Below are 15,482 nucleotides of genomic sequence, written 5' to 3'. Positions count from 1 at the left end.
GTCTCTAAGATCTATCGTTTGGATGACTACGACAAAAGAATAAATCTGATTGGATCAAATTGAACCCCAGTCCTCCAAGGCTGTAACAGTGCAGTAACGAAAACAACCTCCAGGTGGGAAAAGGCCACGGGACCTGAGAGTCATCTCTGTGGCTCTCCACTGCCATCCCGGGAGGATCAGAATTCGGTTTTCAGGGAGCTGGAGGGTTTCCTGATAAAAATGGCACACTGTCCTCACTCTTCAGTGTGGTACCCAGGCTCAGAAGGGATGCCAGAGACTTTTGCCCAAACCACCCAGGCTCTCCTGGATGTGTGGAGCTGGCAGCATCTGCTCCTCACCACCTCAGACCAGCCCTCCTTCCCTAGCTACCTCCCCATAGCTGCTTCCACCGCATGTTCTTCTGAAGCCTGACGGACAGGGCATAAGCAACCCCATGTTCTCATCTGCACATTTACCACAACACCGAGCACTTGTGACCCCTTTCCCCACCCACCCACCTGCAAACCAGTACTGTCTTCTCCCCAGGGCTGTTCATTGGAGGGTGATGGAGCCAAGAAGTACTTACAAGCCTGGGGGTGTCAGTAAATAACTTGCTTCCTTTCCCTGAGGCTTGCAGACTGGGAGGAGGGATTCTGGCAACATTTGCTCACACTCACCACCCCCTCCTCAGACTCTCCTGAAGGCTGCACAGGTCTTGCTGGGACCCTTTCTTGCATAGCTCTAGCCTTCTACTCTTCCACATCCTGACACACTTAGGGGATTTTAGCATTCTTGTCAATCACTCTCACGGTGCCCTGGCTACAGGGATCCTTAACCCAGTAATCTCCATCTCTACCTTTCTGCCACACAATTGGCTTGTCTAGCTACTCCTTCAATCTCACTATGACTGTAACCTAGGCCATCACACCAAGACCTCAAATCCTGCAACTCTTTTACAGTGGCTGACAAACTTTTTCTATAAAGGGCCAGATCGCTCTGCCACTGTAGCGCAAAAACAGCCTCACACAATAGCCAAACCTTTATTTACAATTCATTTACCATGAAGTTTTATTTATAAAAACAGGTCGTTTGTACCTGTGGGCCATTGTTTCTTGACTCCTGCTCTTTTCTGATGGTGACTTCCCTGTGTTTCTACAACTTCCGCTCCTTACTCTGGTGAAACCTGCTCCTCGCATGACCCTGGCGAAGCCGCCATTCAGCCACCCTGATTCTTCCCCACTCTGACTTCACATACCTCCTCACCCCTCCTGGATCTCATGTCAGTTCCCTTCTCCACCCAAGGCCCACTGTACCCCTTTTCTTCTCCAAAGCTTCCCAATGGTACTGGAGAAGGCCCCTGACTTATGCTAACAGGGCCCATAAAAATTCCTTCTCTTCAACTTCAGTTGGGTCTTCGCTGTGTGGTGGTCAATTCTGTTTAACAAACATGCGTTAGTGCACTGTGGATTGAGCGCTCTTCTTTTAAAAAATTCTCCTCCCAGGGTTTGGTGACACAGCACCAAAGGTGCTTTCTTTTTTTTTTTCTTTGTCCCTTTTTCCCACCCCTTATAATTTTTTAAATAGCTACTGTATTAACGGTTCCACCCTTTATATAATCAGTCTCCAAGGTTTTAAGGACCTCTTCTTCCTTTATAATTTATTTCCTAGGTTGCTTTAATCACTGCCCGAACCTAAACTAGCCCTCTGAAGCAAAAACACTCAAATCTACTATGTCCAGCCACTACCTTGTGTGGGAGCTTAAGATCTGAATTTCCAACTATGTCGACAATCTGTCCACTTAAATATCCTGCCATAATTCAAGCAGCACATATTCTGAACAAAATTAATAGATCCCCTCAAACTCAGCTCCTTCTCCTGTAGTTCTTATTGCTAATGGCATCACTCTCCTCCTAGCCTACTGAGGCTGGAAACCTGAGTCATCTTTGCTGCCCGCCTCCTGGCCTCATCTCCTGGATCTAATCAGGTAGTTGCCAAGTCCCACCTTGTCTGTCACCTCTGTACTGTCTCTTACATGTCTTCTTTCAGTTCCAGCCCCTCATTGCCTCTTACTGGGCCACTGCAACGGCCTCTAATCTTCCTATCCCTCTACATGCCAATCCAGGTGGCACATCTCCCTCCACCGCCACCTATCACAACTCTGACCCTTTCCTTATAGAGCTCCTTAAATGCCACTTGCTTCAAGAAACTCCTTGATTCCCACCTTCTTCAGCCCTTGGGGTTTCCTCTCCTTGAGCTTCTCCCACTCAGTACCTGTTAGACCATTTACTTTACCTTGTATCAGAGTTATGGTTTTTTTTTTTTTATGGCACACACAGATTGTAGTGTCTGAAAGGTAATTAACATTAGGTGTCCTACAAGTTATACTCAACTCTCTATTCTCAACATTCCCAACACAGTATTGATGAGGGGCTTCAGTTGATTCCACGGTGAGCTCCTGGGGATCAAGGACTATGCTTCAATCATCTCTGCCTCCCTAGCACTTGGCACAAAGTTGATTCTCAACAAACATTTGTTGAATTAATGACTGCATGAACAAGATGCCGCTATGCACTATGCAAGCAATCATATCTTCTTCCTTGTTCCTCTTGCTGCACCCTCGCGCCCACCATATTGCTAGGAACAGAGGCAAATGTGTGTACAGTGAGTGCTGGCTCCCAGAGCTTAGGGGTTCTCCTATTAGCTCTTTGAGTGACCTTGGGAAAAAAAACTGTGTTTCAAAGTGGCTAAAGTCAGTTAAAAGCTAAATGTTTTTTAAACTGCTACTCTTGGCCCAAATCTGGAAAATATTTTAATGTCTGGCTATAGAAGAGTTAAATTATGATACATTCATTCTATGGAATAGTACTTACACAGTTATTTTTCTTTTTCTTTTTTTTTTTTTTTTGAGACGGAGTCTCGCTCTGGCTGGAGTGCAGTGGCATGATCTCGGCTTACTGCAATCAGGCTGGAGTGCAGTATGATCTCAGCTCACTGCAATCTCTGCCTCACGGGTTCAAGTGATTCTCCTGCCTTAGCTGGGATTACAGGCACGTGCCACCACACCCAGCTAATTTTTGTATTTTTAGTAGAGACGAGGTTTCACCATGCTGGCCAGGACGGTTTCGATCTCCTGATCTCATGATCCGCCCTCCTTGGCCTCCCAAAGTGCTGGCATTACAGGCATGAGCTACCGCACCCGGTCAGTTATTTTATTTTTTCAAAATGTGTCATATCTATTTGTATTCATCTGGGGATAATTTAGGAACCATATGTTAAATAAAACAACAAAAAGTTGTAGAATAATATGTACATTATAATTTTTTTCCCCTAAACAAAAAGAGAAAATCCATGAATGTGTGTGTGCACACTGGAATGAACATAGAGAAAAGAAAGGATACATAAATTTGCTAAAGGATATCTTAGGGCAGTAGGGTTAGAGGGAGAGGCGGAGATTAATTTTTCTTTTTGCCCCCTTAAATCCCCTAAAAACCAAGCCACCACTGAGAACAGCCATTTGGAAAGCTACTGAATAAGAGAGCAAGAAAGTGAGCAAGCAACCCATAGTGATCATTTCTAAATCTCTCAGCATCGCCTCTGTGCAAATTACATAACAAGTTGTTTAACATTCATTGCTCCCCAAATTTCACTTTGATCTGGTCTCACTACCAGACCAAGAGATAAGCACCACCCCCTTTGCCTTTACCACACAGGTTCCACAGTGTCATACACTGATCCCTGTGCAGAAATGCTTTTCCTTCAAGGCAGGCATCCCTAATCCTTTCAAAGGAGTGGTATGTATGTATATCTTAACAAAATTGAGGTATATAATTTAGATACAGTAAAATTTATCCTTTTAAGTGTATAAATCTATGAGTTTTGACAATTGCCACCACAATCAAGATACAGAACATTTCTATTTCCCTAAAAAGTTTTTTCATGCCACTCAACAATCAACTTCTTCCGTGATACCCAGTCCCTGGCACCCACGGATCCACTTTCCATCCCTATAACTGTGTGTTTTTTCCAGAATGTCATATAAATGGACTCATATAGTATGCAGTCTTTTGAGTCTGGCCTCTCGTGCTTAGCATAACGCACTTGTGAGTCACCCGTGTTGTTACCTGTAACAGTAGGTCCTCCTCACTGCTCAGCAGTTTATCTGTTAACCTGCTGAAGGACATTTGTGTTCTTCCAGTTTTTAACTATAATTTATAAAGCGGTTAACAAGCTTTCTCCTACAGCTTAAGAAGGGCCATTTTTAACTCCCGGAAGGCCTTCGGGAGGTGGACAGGGTACGCTGAGGATAGTGTGCGCTGCTCAGAGTCCGAAAGTTGTTCAAATGGTGCTAAAGCGGGGGTAGGGGGTTCCCAAGGGGCCCTAGCAGAAAGGGAGACGGGGTATCTGCCTTGACATGGGCTCAGGCCTTCCTACTCAGACGGGGGCGCATTTTCCCTCAAGCCCTCTTCACTCACTGCTCCATTCTGCAGAATTAATAAGCAGGATACAAATTCACAAATTCCTAAATCAGCAATGCTGCTTGGCAAGACCACACACACACCCACACACAGACACAAACACACACACACACCCCACACACACTCTAACACTCACAAGACGCACAAATTCCTAAACCAGCAATGCTGCTTGGCAAGACGACACACACACACACACACACACACACACTCACAAGACAGCACATGCTACGCACTCCAACACAAAGCCCGTGAGGTTATAAGACAAGCCCAGACGGCGGCGAAGGTCCAGGGCCTGCCTGGCCGGCCCGGCTTACCTGCCGCGGGTTCATGGCGCCCGCGAGGCATTGCCCGACCCGACCCGACCCGCCGGCGGCACGACCCTGGCCAGACCGCTGGGCCGCGCCAGCCCCTCGAGGCCCCCACACCCCTGCTGCTTCGCACTGCAAGTGGCCCGAAGCGTCGGCACAGGAAACTCTGCGGGTCTGCGCGCCGGGCCCAAGATGGCTCCGGTTCAATTTCGCTTTCGTTTCCTCGGAAAGCCTTCCCCTCCGGAAAGTTTGGCCAAGAGGAGGGGCTTGAGCAAATCTTGCGCCAGTGCTTGGTTTCAGGTCGGTTGCAAGTCGAACCCCTCCCTTGCATGAGAACTACGGAAGGCATTTTTTCTTTTTTTTGTTTTTTTTTTTTTGAGACGCAGTCTCGCTCTTGTTGCCCAGGGTGGAGTGCAGTGGCGCAGTATCAGCTCCCTGCAACCTCTGCCTCCCGGATTCAAGCGATTCTTCTGCCTCAGCCTCCCGAGTAGCTGGGATTACAGGCGCGCGCCATCACTCCCGGATTTTTTTTTTTTTTTTTTCCCAGTAGGAACAGGGTTTCACAACTTTGGCCAGGGTGGTCTCGAACTCCTGGCTTCAAGTGATCCGCCCACCTCGGCCTCCCAAAGTGTTGGGATTACAGGCGTCAGCCCCTCGCCCGGCTGGTACTCTTCTTTAGCAAAACTGCCGTTCCAGTACTGAGCTCCTAATTCCCCGCACAGGCCTTAGGCAGGAATACACGAATAGAGCAAAAGAAAAACAAAGGCACGCAAAACTTCAGGCCAGAAACAGCATGAGGCCCTGTCCTCCCTCCTGCTGCGCCAGCGCGGTGGTGGCCGCGTCGCCAATGTGGCGGGGTTGGGGGGGGGGGCGGGAGCGCGGATCTCTTCAAACGACGAAGGTCCCCACCGTGGGACCTTGTTAATGCTCCTACTATGTTACAAACTTAAGCAGATGCCAGCCAGTAAAAAGTACCAAGAGTAGCAACAGCAGCAGTGAACAATTTAGGATCTAGGTCATAAAAACTATCCCACCAGGCAATGGTTAAGTACTTTACATCTCCCTTAATCTTCACAACAGCCCTCCAAGGTAGGCATTATACCCACTTTGCAGGTGTAGAAACCGAGGCTTGACTAAGGTCATGCTGCTGCTAAATCCACATCTGAAGGCGGAAAGCTCAGTCTTCGGGGCTTCTCTACATTCATTCAAATTACACCATTACTTTCAAAAAGATAACTTTTGTTATCTGGAGGGACAAAAGTCAGATTTGCTTCATGGTCAGAATTCTTCTTTCTTCTTTTTTTTTTTTTAATTCGGAGTCTCGCTCTGTCGCCCAGGCTGGAGTGCAGTGGCGCAATCACCGCTCACTGCAAGCTCGGCTTCCCAGGTTCACGCCATTCTCCTGCCTCAGCTTCCTGAGTAGCTGGGACCACACGCGCCCGCTGCCACGCCCCCGCTAATTTTTTGTATTTTTTAGTAGAGACGGGGTTTCACCGTGTTAGCCAGGATGGTCTCAATCTCCTGACTTCGTGATCCGCCCGCCTCGGCCTCCCAAAGTGCTGGGATTACAGGCTTGAGCCACTGCACCCGGCCAGTCAGGCTTCTTTAACTACTTGATTTTTGTTCAAGGTATCTGGGAAACGATTATTGTAGGGTTCAACACCATCCTCACCTGTGAGAAAGTTCTTTCCCTGTGTTTGATCTTAATTTTACCCCCCTGCTTCTGAGATTACAAGACAGTCCCTTTATAGCAGTATTTCCAGCTAATGCCCTTTCACGGTGTTAGTCACTCCAAATTAACATTCCCTTGCAGGCTGAGCTCTGTCTTCCTTCTGGGCCTTTGCACATTCTATTCGTTGGCCTAGCATGCCTCCTCCACTGCTTCCAGTGAAGCAACCTTTCAAATCTACAAGGGAGGCCTTCCCCACAGCAGGCAGGGAGAGGGGAGGGGGAGCATGTGCTGTTTGTGGTTTCTTACTCCATGCTTCTTGAGTTACTGGGCACCTATCCCTAATAGGGCACTTGTACATTCCGCTAAAAATGCCCCACTCGATCATTTAACAAAACTTTACTAAGCACCTAATTATGAGGCAGATACTGTGTTAAGCACCCAGGATATGGCACAAATAAGAGTGCCATCCTTTAGCTAGTCTGGTGGGGAAGATGGATGCCTCAGTAATCACAATTATCATGTATTTCCTGTTCATATATCTGCCTCTAGAATTGTCAAGTCATCTCCTCGGGGGCAGGCAGCATATTTTATATCCCTATTTCACCTTCAGAGGGCTGGTGAGTTGAATAACAGACCACTCAGTAGGTATAACAAGGGCAAAACAATCGAAAGACAACTTCACAGGAGGTAACAAAATATCAAACATATGAAAAGGTCCTCAACCCCATCACATCAGAGAAATGCACAGTATAGCTACAGAGAGCTACTGTCCATTCACCAATAGACAGCATTAGCCAACTGATCAGACCAGTGGCAGCAAAGATGCAGAGCAGCTCCTAGTCACTACAGGAAACCAGTTTACCATTATCTAGAAAGGTCTGACTTTACACACCCCAAGAAGTTCATAGTTGCATTATTCATAATGTCTGTAATAGCCCCCAAACTGGAAACAACCCAAATGTCCAGCAAAAGTAAAATGGATAAATAGTGGCATATGCCTATGATGGAATACGATACAGCAACAAAAATGAAAGATCTACACATGCAACAAGGTAGCTAATTATCTAAATATGATACTGAGTGGGAAAAGTCATACGTATACTATATGGTCCCACTTACAGAAAGTCCCAAGCCAGGCAAAACCAAACTATAGTATGCTCTGCATAAAAGACAAAATGAGACCAGGCGCGGTGGCTCACACCTGTAATCCCAGCACTTTGGGAGGCCGAGGTGGGCAGATCACGAGGTCAGGAGATCAAGACTATCCTGGCCAACATGGTGAAACCCCGTCTCTATGAAAAATACAAAAAATTAGCTGGGCATGGTGGCGGGCGCCTGTAATCCCAGCTACTGCAGAGGCTGAGGTGGGAGAATCCCTTGAACCAGGGAGTCGGAGGTTGCAGTGAGCCAAGATCGTGCCACTGCACTCCAGCCTGGGGACAGAGCAAGACATCTGTCTCCAAAAAAAAAAAAAAAAAAAAAAGACAAAATTGTGGTTAATTACTTCTAGGTAGAAAGGTGGGAGTTTTGACTGGGAAGAAATATTTTGGGTACTGGTGATGTTCTAGCTCTTGACTTGGGTAGTGGCTACATATGTTTGCTTTCCAATCATTTAATTATACATTTATGTTTTATTCACGTTTCTATATATATATGCTGTATTTCACAAATTTAAAAGCTAAAAACAAACAAGAACCACAACAAACTCTTGCTGTTGCAATTCCAGTCCACTTTCCCATGTTTTTTTTCCCTTCCTTTAAGTAACAGGAGTTGTATCTTACCTCTGCTTTCTTGTCTTCAGGCAAGACAATCTGAAAGCCTTTAACCTTTCTTCAGAAATGATCCAGAAAAGCTTTAATCACAACTACTGTGTGCGGGAAGCTGGACCACTGCTCCCCCCATCCCTTTTAATCTAACATAGGACACAGTGGCGAAGCAGTGACCTTTCCTCAACAGAAGGTCAGTTTACGCCTTGAAAGAACAACTCCTATTGTCATTTAATCTTAGCAGCTCAAGTAACTGCAGTCTTATTCATAAATGTTTTTTCTCCTCCTCCTCAGTAATTGTTTTAACTCCCCCAAGGTTGAGAGGTGGTGATGTCTTTTTTTTTTTTTTTTAACTGTTCTATTGTAGGAACTTGACAAGTTGGATGAAGGTCTTTAAAAAAGTAAACAAAAGTAATAGGTTTATTTCAGAAAATACAGACCAGCAAACACAATAAAAATCACCCATTGTTAATTCATCATTCATCCGTGCCTACCCTTTCAGCGGTTTCCCTGTGCGTAAAGGCACCACCAACACTCAAAGGCACCGCCAACACATGGGTGGTCAGTCCTCTCCCAAGGGAGGAGCTCTTCCTATAAAGAATGGCTCACCTCCCCAGGGGCCTGTGAAATGACCCCAGATGTGTCTATACCACCTAGAGTTATTAAAAACCACCTAAATGATTAAGTGTTACTGTCTAAAAATGAAGCACTCAGAAACTCAGTATTCTCAGAAGTCTGGCTTCCACATAGCTGTGCCAAGCTCTAGCTCCATAACTGCATTCAGGGGATGAGACTTCCCCACTTATAGGAAAGGACATGCTATTATCAGGGTTCCGGAGTTGGTTTTGTTTTCCAATCCCTGACATTTTTGCTTTTTAACTATAAGTAACTGTTAGTCTGGCTTAGTAATTATTAATTTGGTTTGTTGTGGATCTTCTGTTTAACCTTACTGCATGCAGGGATACATATTTACAACAGTCTTTTTTAGTCTGTAATTTCCTATAACCAGACTTTACTACACATATGGGCTATATCCAATTGGAACGTCTATCTCCCTGTCTACTGTAAAGCAGATGTCTGCAAACTCCTTCAGTATTTGCTCATACAGTGATACTGGGACAGAAATGTACTGCATGTGAATGTATCCTAAACAATCTGCAACATATTATCAAAGAAAGTAATAAATTACTCAGTTATTTTTAAGTACCAGGGTATCATTTTAGAATAACTCTTAGGAAATGCATAGCAAGCAATTCAGAGTTGCTAGGCACAAATTTATTGCCCTCCTTTTTTGTTACTGTTGTTTCTCCTCAATTCTTTATCATTGAATTTTTTATTCCACTAAAACAGCTCCTAACAATCAACATTAATTTTCTTTCTTTTTTTTTTTTTGAGACAGAGTCTTGCTTTGTTGCCCAGGTTGGAATGCAGTGGCGTGATCTCAGCTCACCGCAACCTCTACCTCCCAGCTTTAACTGATTCTCCTGCCTCAGCCTCCCAAGTAGCTGGGACTACAGGCATGTGCCATCATGCCTGGCTAATTTTTGTGTTTTTAGTAGAGGTGGGGTCTTGTCATGTTGGCCAGGCTGGTTGCAAACTCCTGACCTCAGGTGATCTGCCTGCCTCGGCCTCTCAAAATGCTGGGATTACAGGCGTGAACCACTGCTCCCGGCTACAACTGGCTTTTGAAGTTACCAGAAAGCAAGAAATGTGGCCGGGTGCAGTGGCTCATGCCTGTAATCCCAGTGCTTTGGGAGGCTGAGGCGGGCAGATCAACTGAGGTCAGGAGTTCGAGACCAGCCTGACCAACATGTAGAAACTCCGTCTCTACTAAAAGTACAAAATTAGCCGGGCGTGGTGGCACATGCCTGTAATCCCAACTACTAGGGAGGCTGAGGCAGAAGAATCACTTGAACCTGGGAGGCGGAAGTTGTGGTGAGCCAAGATCGCACCATTGCACTCCAGCCTGGGTAACAAGAGCAAAACTCCGTCTCAAAAAAAAAAAAAAGAAAAGAAAAGAAAGAAATACCTCAGGTACCCCCAGAAGAAAAAGAGGTATCTAAGAGCTATTAAGTGCCTTTATCCAATCCAGTAAGTTATCTAGTAACAAAGAAAAAAAGTGGTATTTATCAACTATCTATATGTGCCAGGCTTAAGTATTATATAATAAAGATATAACATTTGTAATATTACATATGTAAAATAATACTAACAATAATGACTAATAGGCCTGTGTACAATCTTTTGCAAGTATATATAACCAATAAATGTACATTCAGTCTGATAATTACCCCACAGGGTGACCCTATACAACTTGTGGTTTTATACATTATATCCTGATACCCTTAAGCCGCCTCTCCGATGCTAGATTGGTCTTCGATGCAGCACCTGACTGACTTCTGGCCGGGCTCTGGCCAACACAGACATTCAGCTACTGGCCTACATTTGGGTTCTACTGAGTGGGGACCAAAAGTGGGAGATCTCCCATCTTCTTCTTCCCTAGGATTCAGATCCAGCCTGTGGGGGCTGCTCTCAGTCCCAGCCTCATGCAAGAGCAATGCCCCCATCTCCATGGCTCGTAGAAAACAGGAGGGGACAATCACAGTCCTGTCCTGGGCAGGCTCAAGGCAGCCACTGCCCTGAGTTCTGCAGTGTTTCTCAGGGAAATAGGCTGATTTCACCAACAGCCAATTTGCGGAAAGTCAATTTGCCAAATGGTCAATTCCTTGAATAACCAATTTACGAAACAACCAATATGTTGCATTTACTTTTTTCTTAAATCTCCCTAGTCTTAATTGACCAGTTTTTATTCTGTCTTCTTAATAGAATTTAGAGGAAATGTGCTCTGCTGTCTCCCTGCTGCTGCAGAGCAGAAGATTGAGGAGAAAACTGAGGAGGCAAAGGGGTAGGATGGAGGGGCTTCTGTAGAACTTTCAGTGAACTGGTTTTCTTGGAATTTGACAGAGAGCCATTTCCAAGTGACCACTTGTCTTTAGAAGTGTTTCTTTTAGTGTTGGCAAGTTCAAAAAAATTTCCATCTACACACACAGAGGAGAGGGCCATGTGAAGGCAGAGTAGAGAATGATTGGAACATGCTGGCCTTGAAGACTAGAGCGACATGGCCGCAAGACAATCGATGCCAGCACCCACCAGAGGCTGGGAGAGGAAAGGAATGGATTCTCCCCTACAGTCTCTGGAGGAAGCACAGCCCTGCCAACATGGCCCAATGATAGTGATTTCAGATTTTTGGCCTCTAGCACTGTCAGAGAATAAATTTCTGTTGTTTTAGAACACCTAGTTTGTGGTTATTTTTTACAGCAGACAGCCATGGGAAACTACTACAGCATCTTTGCTGGGCAGTACAAACCAGGGAGCTCCAAGTCCAGGGCTGCCAGAGGCTTTGCTAGGCCAGACAGGAATTTCTGCATTTGGGTACATCAAAGGGAAAAGGCCAAAACAGATTAGATGTCACAGATGTACTTATACACAGCCATGATGTCCTTTTTTTTTTTTTTAAACAGACAAGGTCTCTGTCACCCAGGCCAGAGTGCAGTGGTGCAGTCATGTCTCACTGCAATCTCAAACTCCTGGGCTCAAACAATCCTCCTGCCTCAGCTTCCTGAGTGGCTGGGACTACAGGCACATACCACCATGCCTGGCTAATTTAAAAAAATTTTTTTCGTAGAAATAGGGCCGCACTATGTTGCCCAGGCTGGTCTCGAACTCCTGGGCTCAAGCGATTTGCCTGCCTTGGCCTCCCAGAGTGCTGGAATTACAGGCGTGAGCCACCATGCCTGGCCACATTTTTAGTTAAACCAAACAGTACAGCCTTCTTGTTATTGTCCAACAGAATTAGAGCTTTTAGTTTTGTCTGATTTCATTTTTTTTTCTAGGAAGATACCATTAATTTATTTTTTAAATGATGAAAATAAATCATCTGTGAAAGAAATAAATTTCCAAGGCAATAAAATAAAATGCAGACAAACTTTTAGTAAGATTGTGTTTTGTGATTACAACCTCCTAACCGGTTTCCCCGCATGTACTTTGGCCTCTTTTCTATCCAGTCTTCTCGACACAGCTTGTGTGATCTCTGAAAACCAAAATCTGATCATGTTATGCATGGAATTCAAGAAAATTCTAAACTAGCAATTAAGGGGGGAGGGGGAACACAGGGAGATGGGTTCCAAGAGGGGACAAGGGAGGCTTCAGCAATACAGATAAGGTTCTCATTCGGGGGAAGGTGTTAGGTTCACGCACATTCATTTCATTATTGTATTTCAGTGATACATATATGCTGCAGGAATCTTTTATGCAAATCAAATATTTACATTATTAACAAAAAAATACTTTGATGGCTTCCAAATGCTCTTAAGATAAAGGCAAACATCTTTACACAATGGCTTCAAGGCCTTACATGGCCTAGCCCTGCCACCTTTCTCCCTTCTGTTGGACCATGCCCCATCTCTCTGTCCCCCAGCCTCCCTGAGCCTTCTTTCCCTCCCTCTAGATTGCCATGCTCCCTCCTGCCACATACTTGCCCCTCTCTCTGGATTATTTCCCATCCTTTTCACTATACTGTGATTTACCCTTCAGATCTCTGCGTAGTCCACACTTCTGGAGGAAGAGCTTGAGCTCTAACCCCTACCCCCTCCCACTGCATGCTTTCAAGCTCCCCTTCTCATATTTACATTTGTAATTTTACATTTCTTCATGTGGTTTTTTTGGTAAATGTCCGTCTCTCTTACTACAAGTTCCAAGAAGCTAAGGTTATACTAGTGTTTTGCTTTCAGTGTGCTCAAAAATATTTACTGAAAAACTCAACATGTGCATTTCCCTCAAGAGACAGTCCATAGCTTTCAGACTCCCAGATAGATCTGTGCACCCAAATCGAAGGTTAAGAGGCACTGCTCTAAAGACTTTGTTCTTTCCACTGTTGTACTTCAACTCTGGCTTATGTCTTCCTGACCTGGCCCACTGCCCTCTCCAGCACTTGTCTGGAGTTCTAGTCGATAATGGGTATCTCAGAGGAGGGCTAAAGTTCCCAATATGGAGTACAGTGAAAAGTTAAAAACTACAAAGTGATGAATCCCAACATGGTTGCCTAGCCAGTGGACTGGACTTCTACTAAAACAATGACTGGGGCACTATTATCCTGACTCATAGACACAGTGAGAGAGAACTTATCAAAAGCCCCTGCAAGCATCCTGTCCTGCTTGTTGCTTAGACAGTGCCTAGTCCAGATAACACTGGCCAGTAAGTAGCTTTTGGAGACTTTGATTCCCTAATATGGGACAGAGACTGTGAGTTTTAAACACCTACCTCATCCCTCATTGCCACCCCCAAAGCTTACATCTCAGACAGAGCCTAACTTTTGCACTGAACCGGTTCTCTGCTGGGCAGTAAAACTTCTGCTTAGCATATCAATCTTTGATGCCAGAGTCTAGATTCTTAACTTTAACAAAGTTCAAAGACGGCAGGCATTGTGGGCAGAGGTGGGATTCTGCATGAAAGTGATTGACGCTAATGATCACCTTTCCCTCCTAAGCTGATTAAACCAACATGAAACCTCTTCCAAACAGGAAGACATGAGAGGATACTTAATATAATAAAGACCATCTATCATAAACCAACAGCCAATATCATATGTAGAATGGAACAGTTAGACACTACCACTCAAATGAGAAACAAAACGGCAGGCTACCATTACCATTGCTATTTTCCTTAATTCTAAGATGCACTGCTTTTTATATCCTAACATTTCTGATATTGGAATATGAATTATAGTATAAGTATACATTTAATATAGTGTCCCCCAAATCTGTTATTAAATCGATAGCATGTCCTTATGCTCAATGGTCTTAAGAGAAATATGGTATTTAACACATATGTTTACTATATATATTTAATATATTTTACACATATGGAAATTCTTACATATTCTACATTACAAAACAAAAATAAGAGATAAACTATTAAAAAGAAAAATAGATTATTTGCAGATGATATCATCATAACCCTAGTTGATCCAAGAGGATCAAATGAAAAACTCTTAGAACCAATACCAAAGAATATGGTTGAATATAAGAGAAATATATAAAACACAATAGCTTCTTTATATGCAAGGAAAATTACCATAAGTAGCAAATAAAACATTAAAAAAAAAGAAATATCTAGGAATAACCCTAAGAAATGTGAAGCGCTTACATGTGGAAAAGTACAAACTCTGCTGAGGAATATGTCTTAAATAGAAGGACATACCAGTCTCAAATGTGATGGCAGAATACTTTATGAATGCTAATTAATACCAAATTAAATAACGATTTACTGCAAATACTATGAGGTTGGGGCAGGAAGGAGTGGATACCTGACAAAATGATTACTCTAAAGTTCAGATGCAATTGATAGGTCCTGGATGGGAATAAATAAATAAAGTTCAAGTACAAGAACAAAGAAAACAGTTTTTTTAAAAAAGAAGACAGCTATGCTAATTAAACCAAAGCAGCACTGGTATAAAGCAAGGGTAGAGCTTCAGACTAACAGAAAAGAACCACCTCCCTCCAAACAGAGCCTAATGTGTGCAGAAATCCAATGCAAGAGGAGGAACCAAAAACAGCAGTGAGAAGAAGGGTTATTCAACAGATGGAGCTGGGCTAACTGGATGGCTATTTGAAGAAAAAAAAAAAGTCTAGGGTCTAGCCTTATATTAATAGGCCAAAACAAATTGCAAATGTATTGAAAGACTAAGTGTAAAAAAATTAAATAAAAACACCAAGAAACAGGCTGGGCGCGGTGGCTTATGCCTATAATCTCAGCACTTTGGGAGGCCGAGGCAGGTGGATCACCTGAGGTCTGGAGTTTGAGACCAGCCTGGCCAACACGGTGAAACCCCGTCTCTACTAAAAATACAAACATTAGCTGGGCATGGTGGTGGGTACCTGTAATCCCAGCTACTAGGGGGGCAGAGGCAGGAGGATCGCTTGAACCCGGGAGGCAGAGGTTGCAGTGAGTCGAGTTCGTGCCACTGCACTCCAGCCTGGGCGACAGAGTGAAATTCCATCTCAAAAAAAGAAAAAAAAAATGAGGCAGATAGTGCTAGCGGCCTATGCTAGAACCATGCCTCCCTTTCTGAGAGTGCCGTGATTCTGTCCACTTTCCTAAGAAGGCCAGGTTCCCTCCCCAACCCCAGAGGAAGGATGTTAATTAATCTAATCCAGTATTGAGGATTCCACTTCTTTTGTCAGTGATACATGTGAAACATTTGTGACCAGCAAACCACAAAAAC

The 15,482-nt window shown here is 44.3% G+C and overlaps 1 protein-coding gene across 5 annotated transcripts in view; it reads right to left on the bottom strand.

Annotated features, from left to right (window-relative positions):
• The window catches only part of ADAR (adenosine deaminase RNA specific), a 46,395-nt gene that overhangs the window by 21,937 nt on the left and 8,976 nt on the right, over positions 1–15,482 (bottom strand). Inside the window, exon 1 of one of the 5 annotated variants that reach the window (XM_007976961.3) lies at positions 4,769–4,976. The exons of 3 other annotated variants lie outside the window; for them this stretch is intronic. In XM_007976961.3, coding sequence (XP_007975152.1) covers positions 4,769–4,783 — 15 coding nt within the window. In that variant the 5' untranslated portion in view covers positions 4,784–4,976. Of the gene's footprint in view, positions 1–4,768; positions 4,977–15,482 lie in introns of those variants that run through there. One more of the 5 variants, XM_007976959.3, reaches the window with a different exon arrangement.

Source organism: Chlorocebus sabaeus, chromosome 20 (assembly GCF_047675955.1).
Source record: "Chlorocebus sabaeus isolate Y175 chromosome 20, mChlSab1.0.hap1, whole genome shotgun sequence".
NCBI lineage: Eukaryota > Metazoa > Chordata > Mammalia > Primates > Cercopithecidae > Chlorocebus > Chlorocebus sabaeus.
This window is presented reverse-complemented; position numbering and strand designations above follow the sequence as displayed.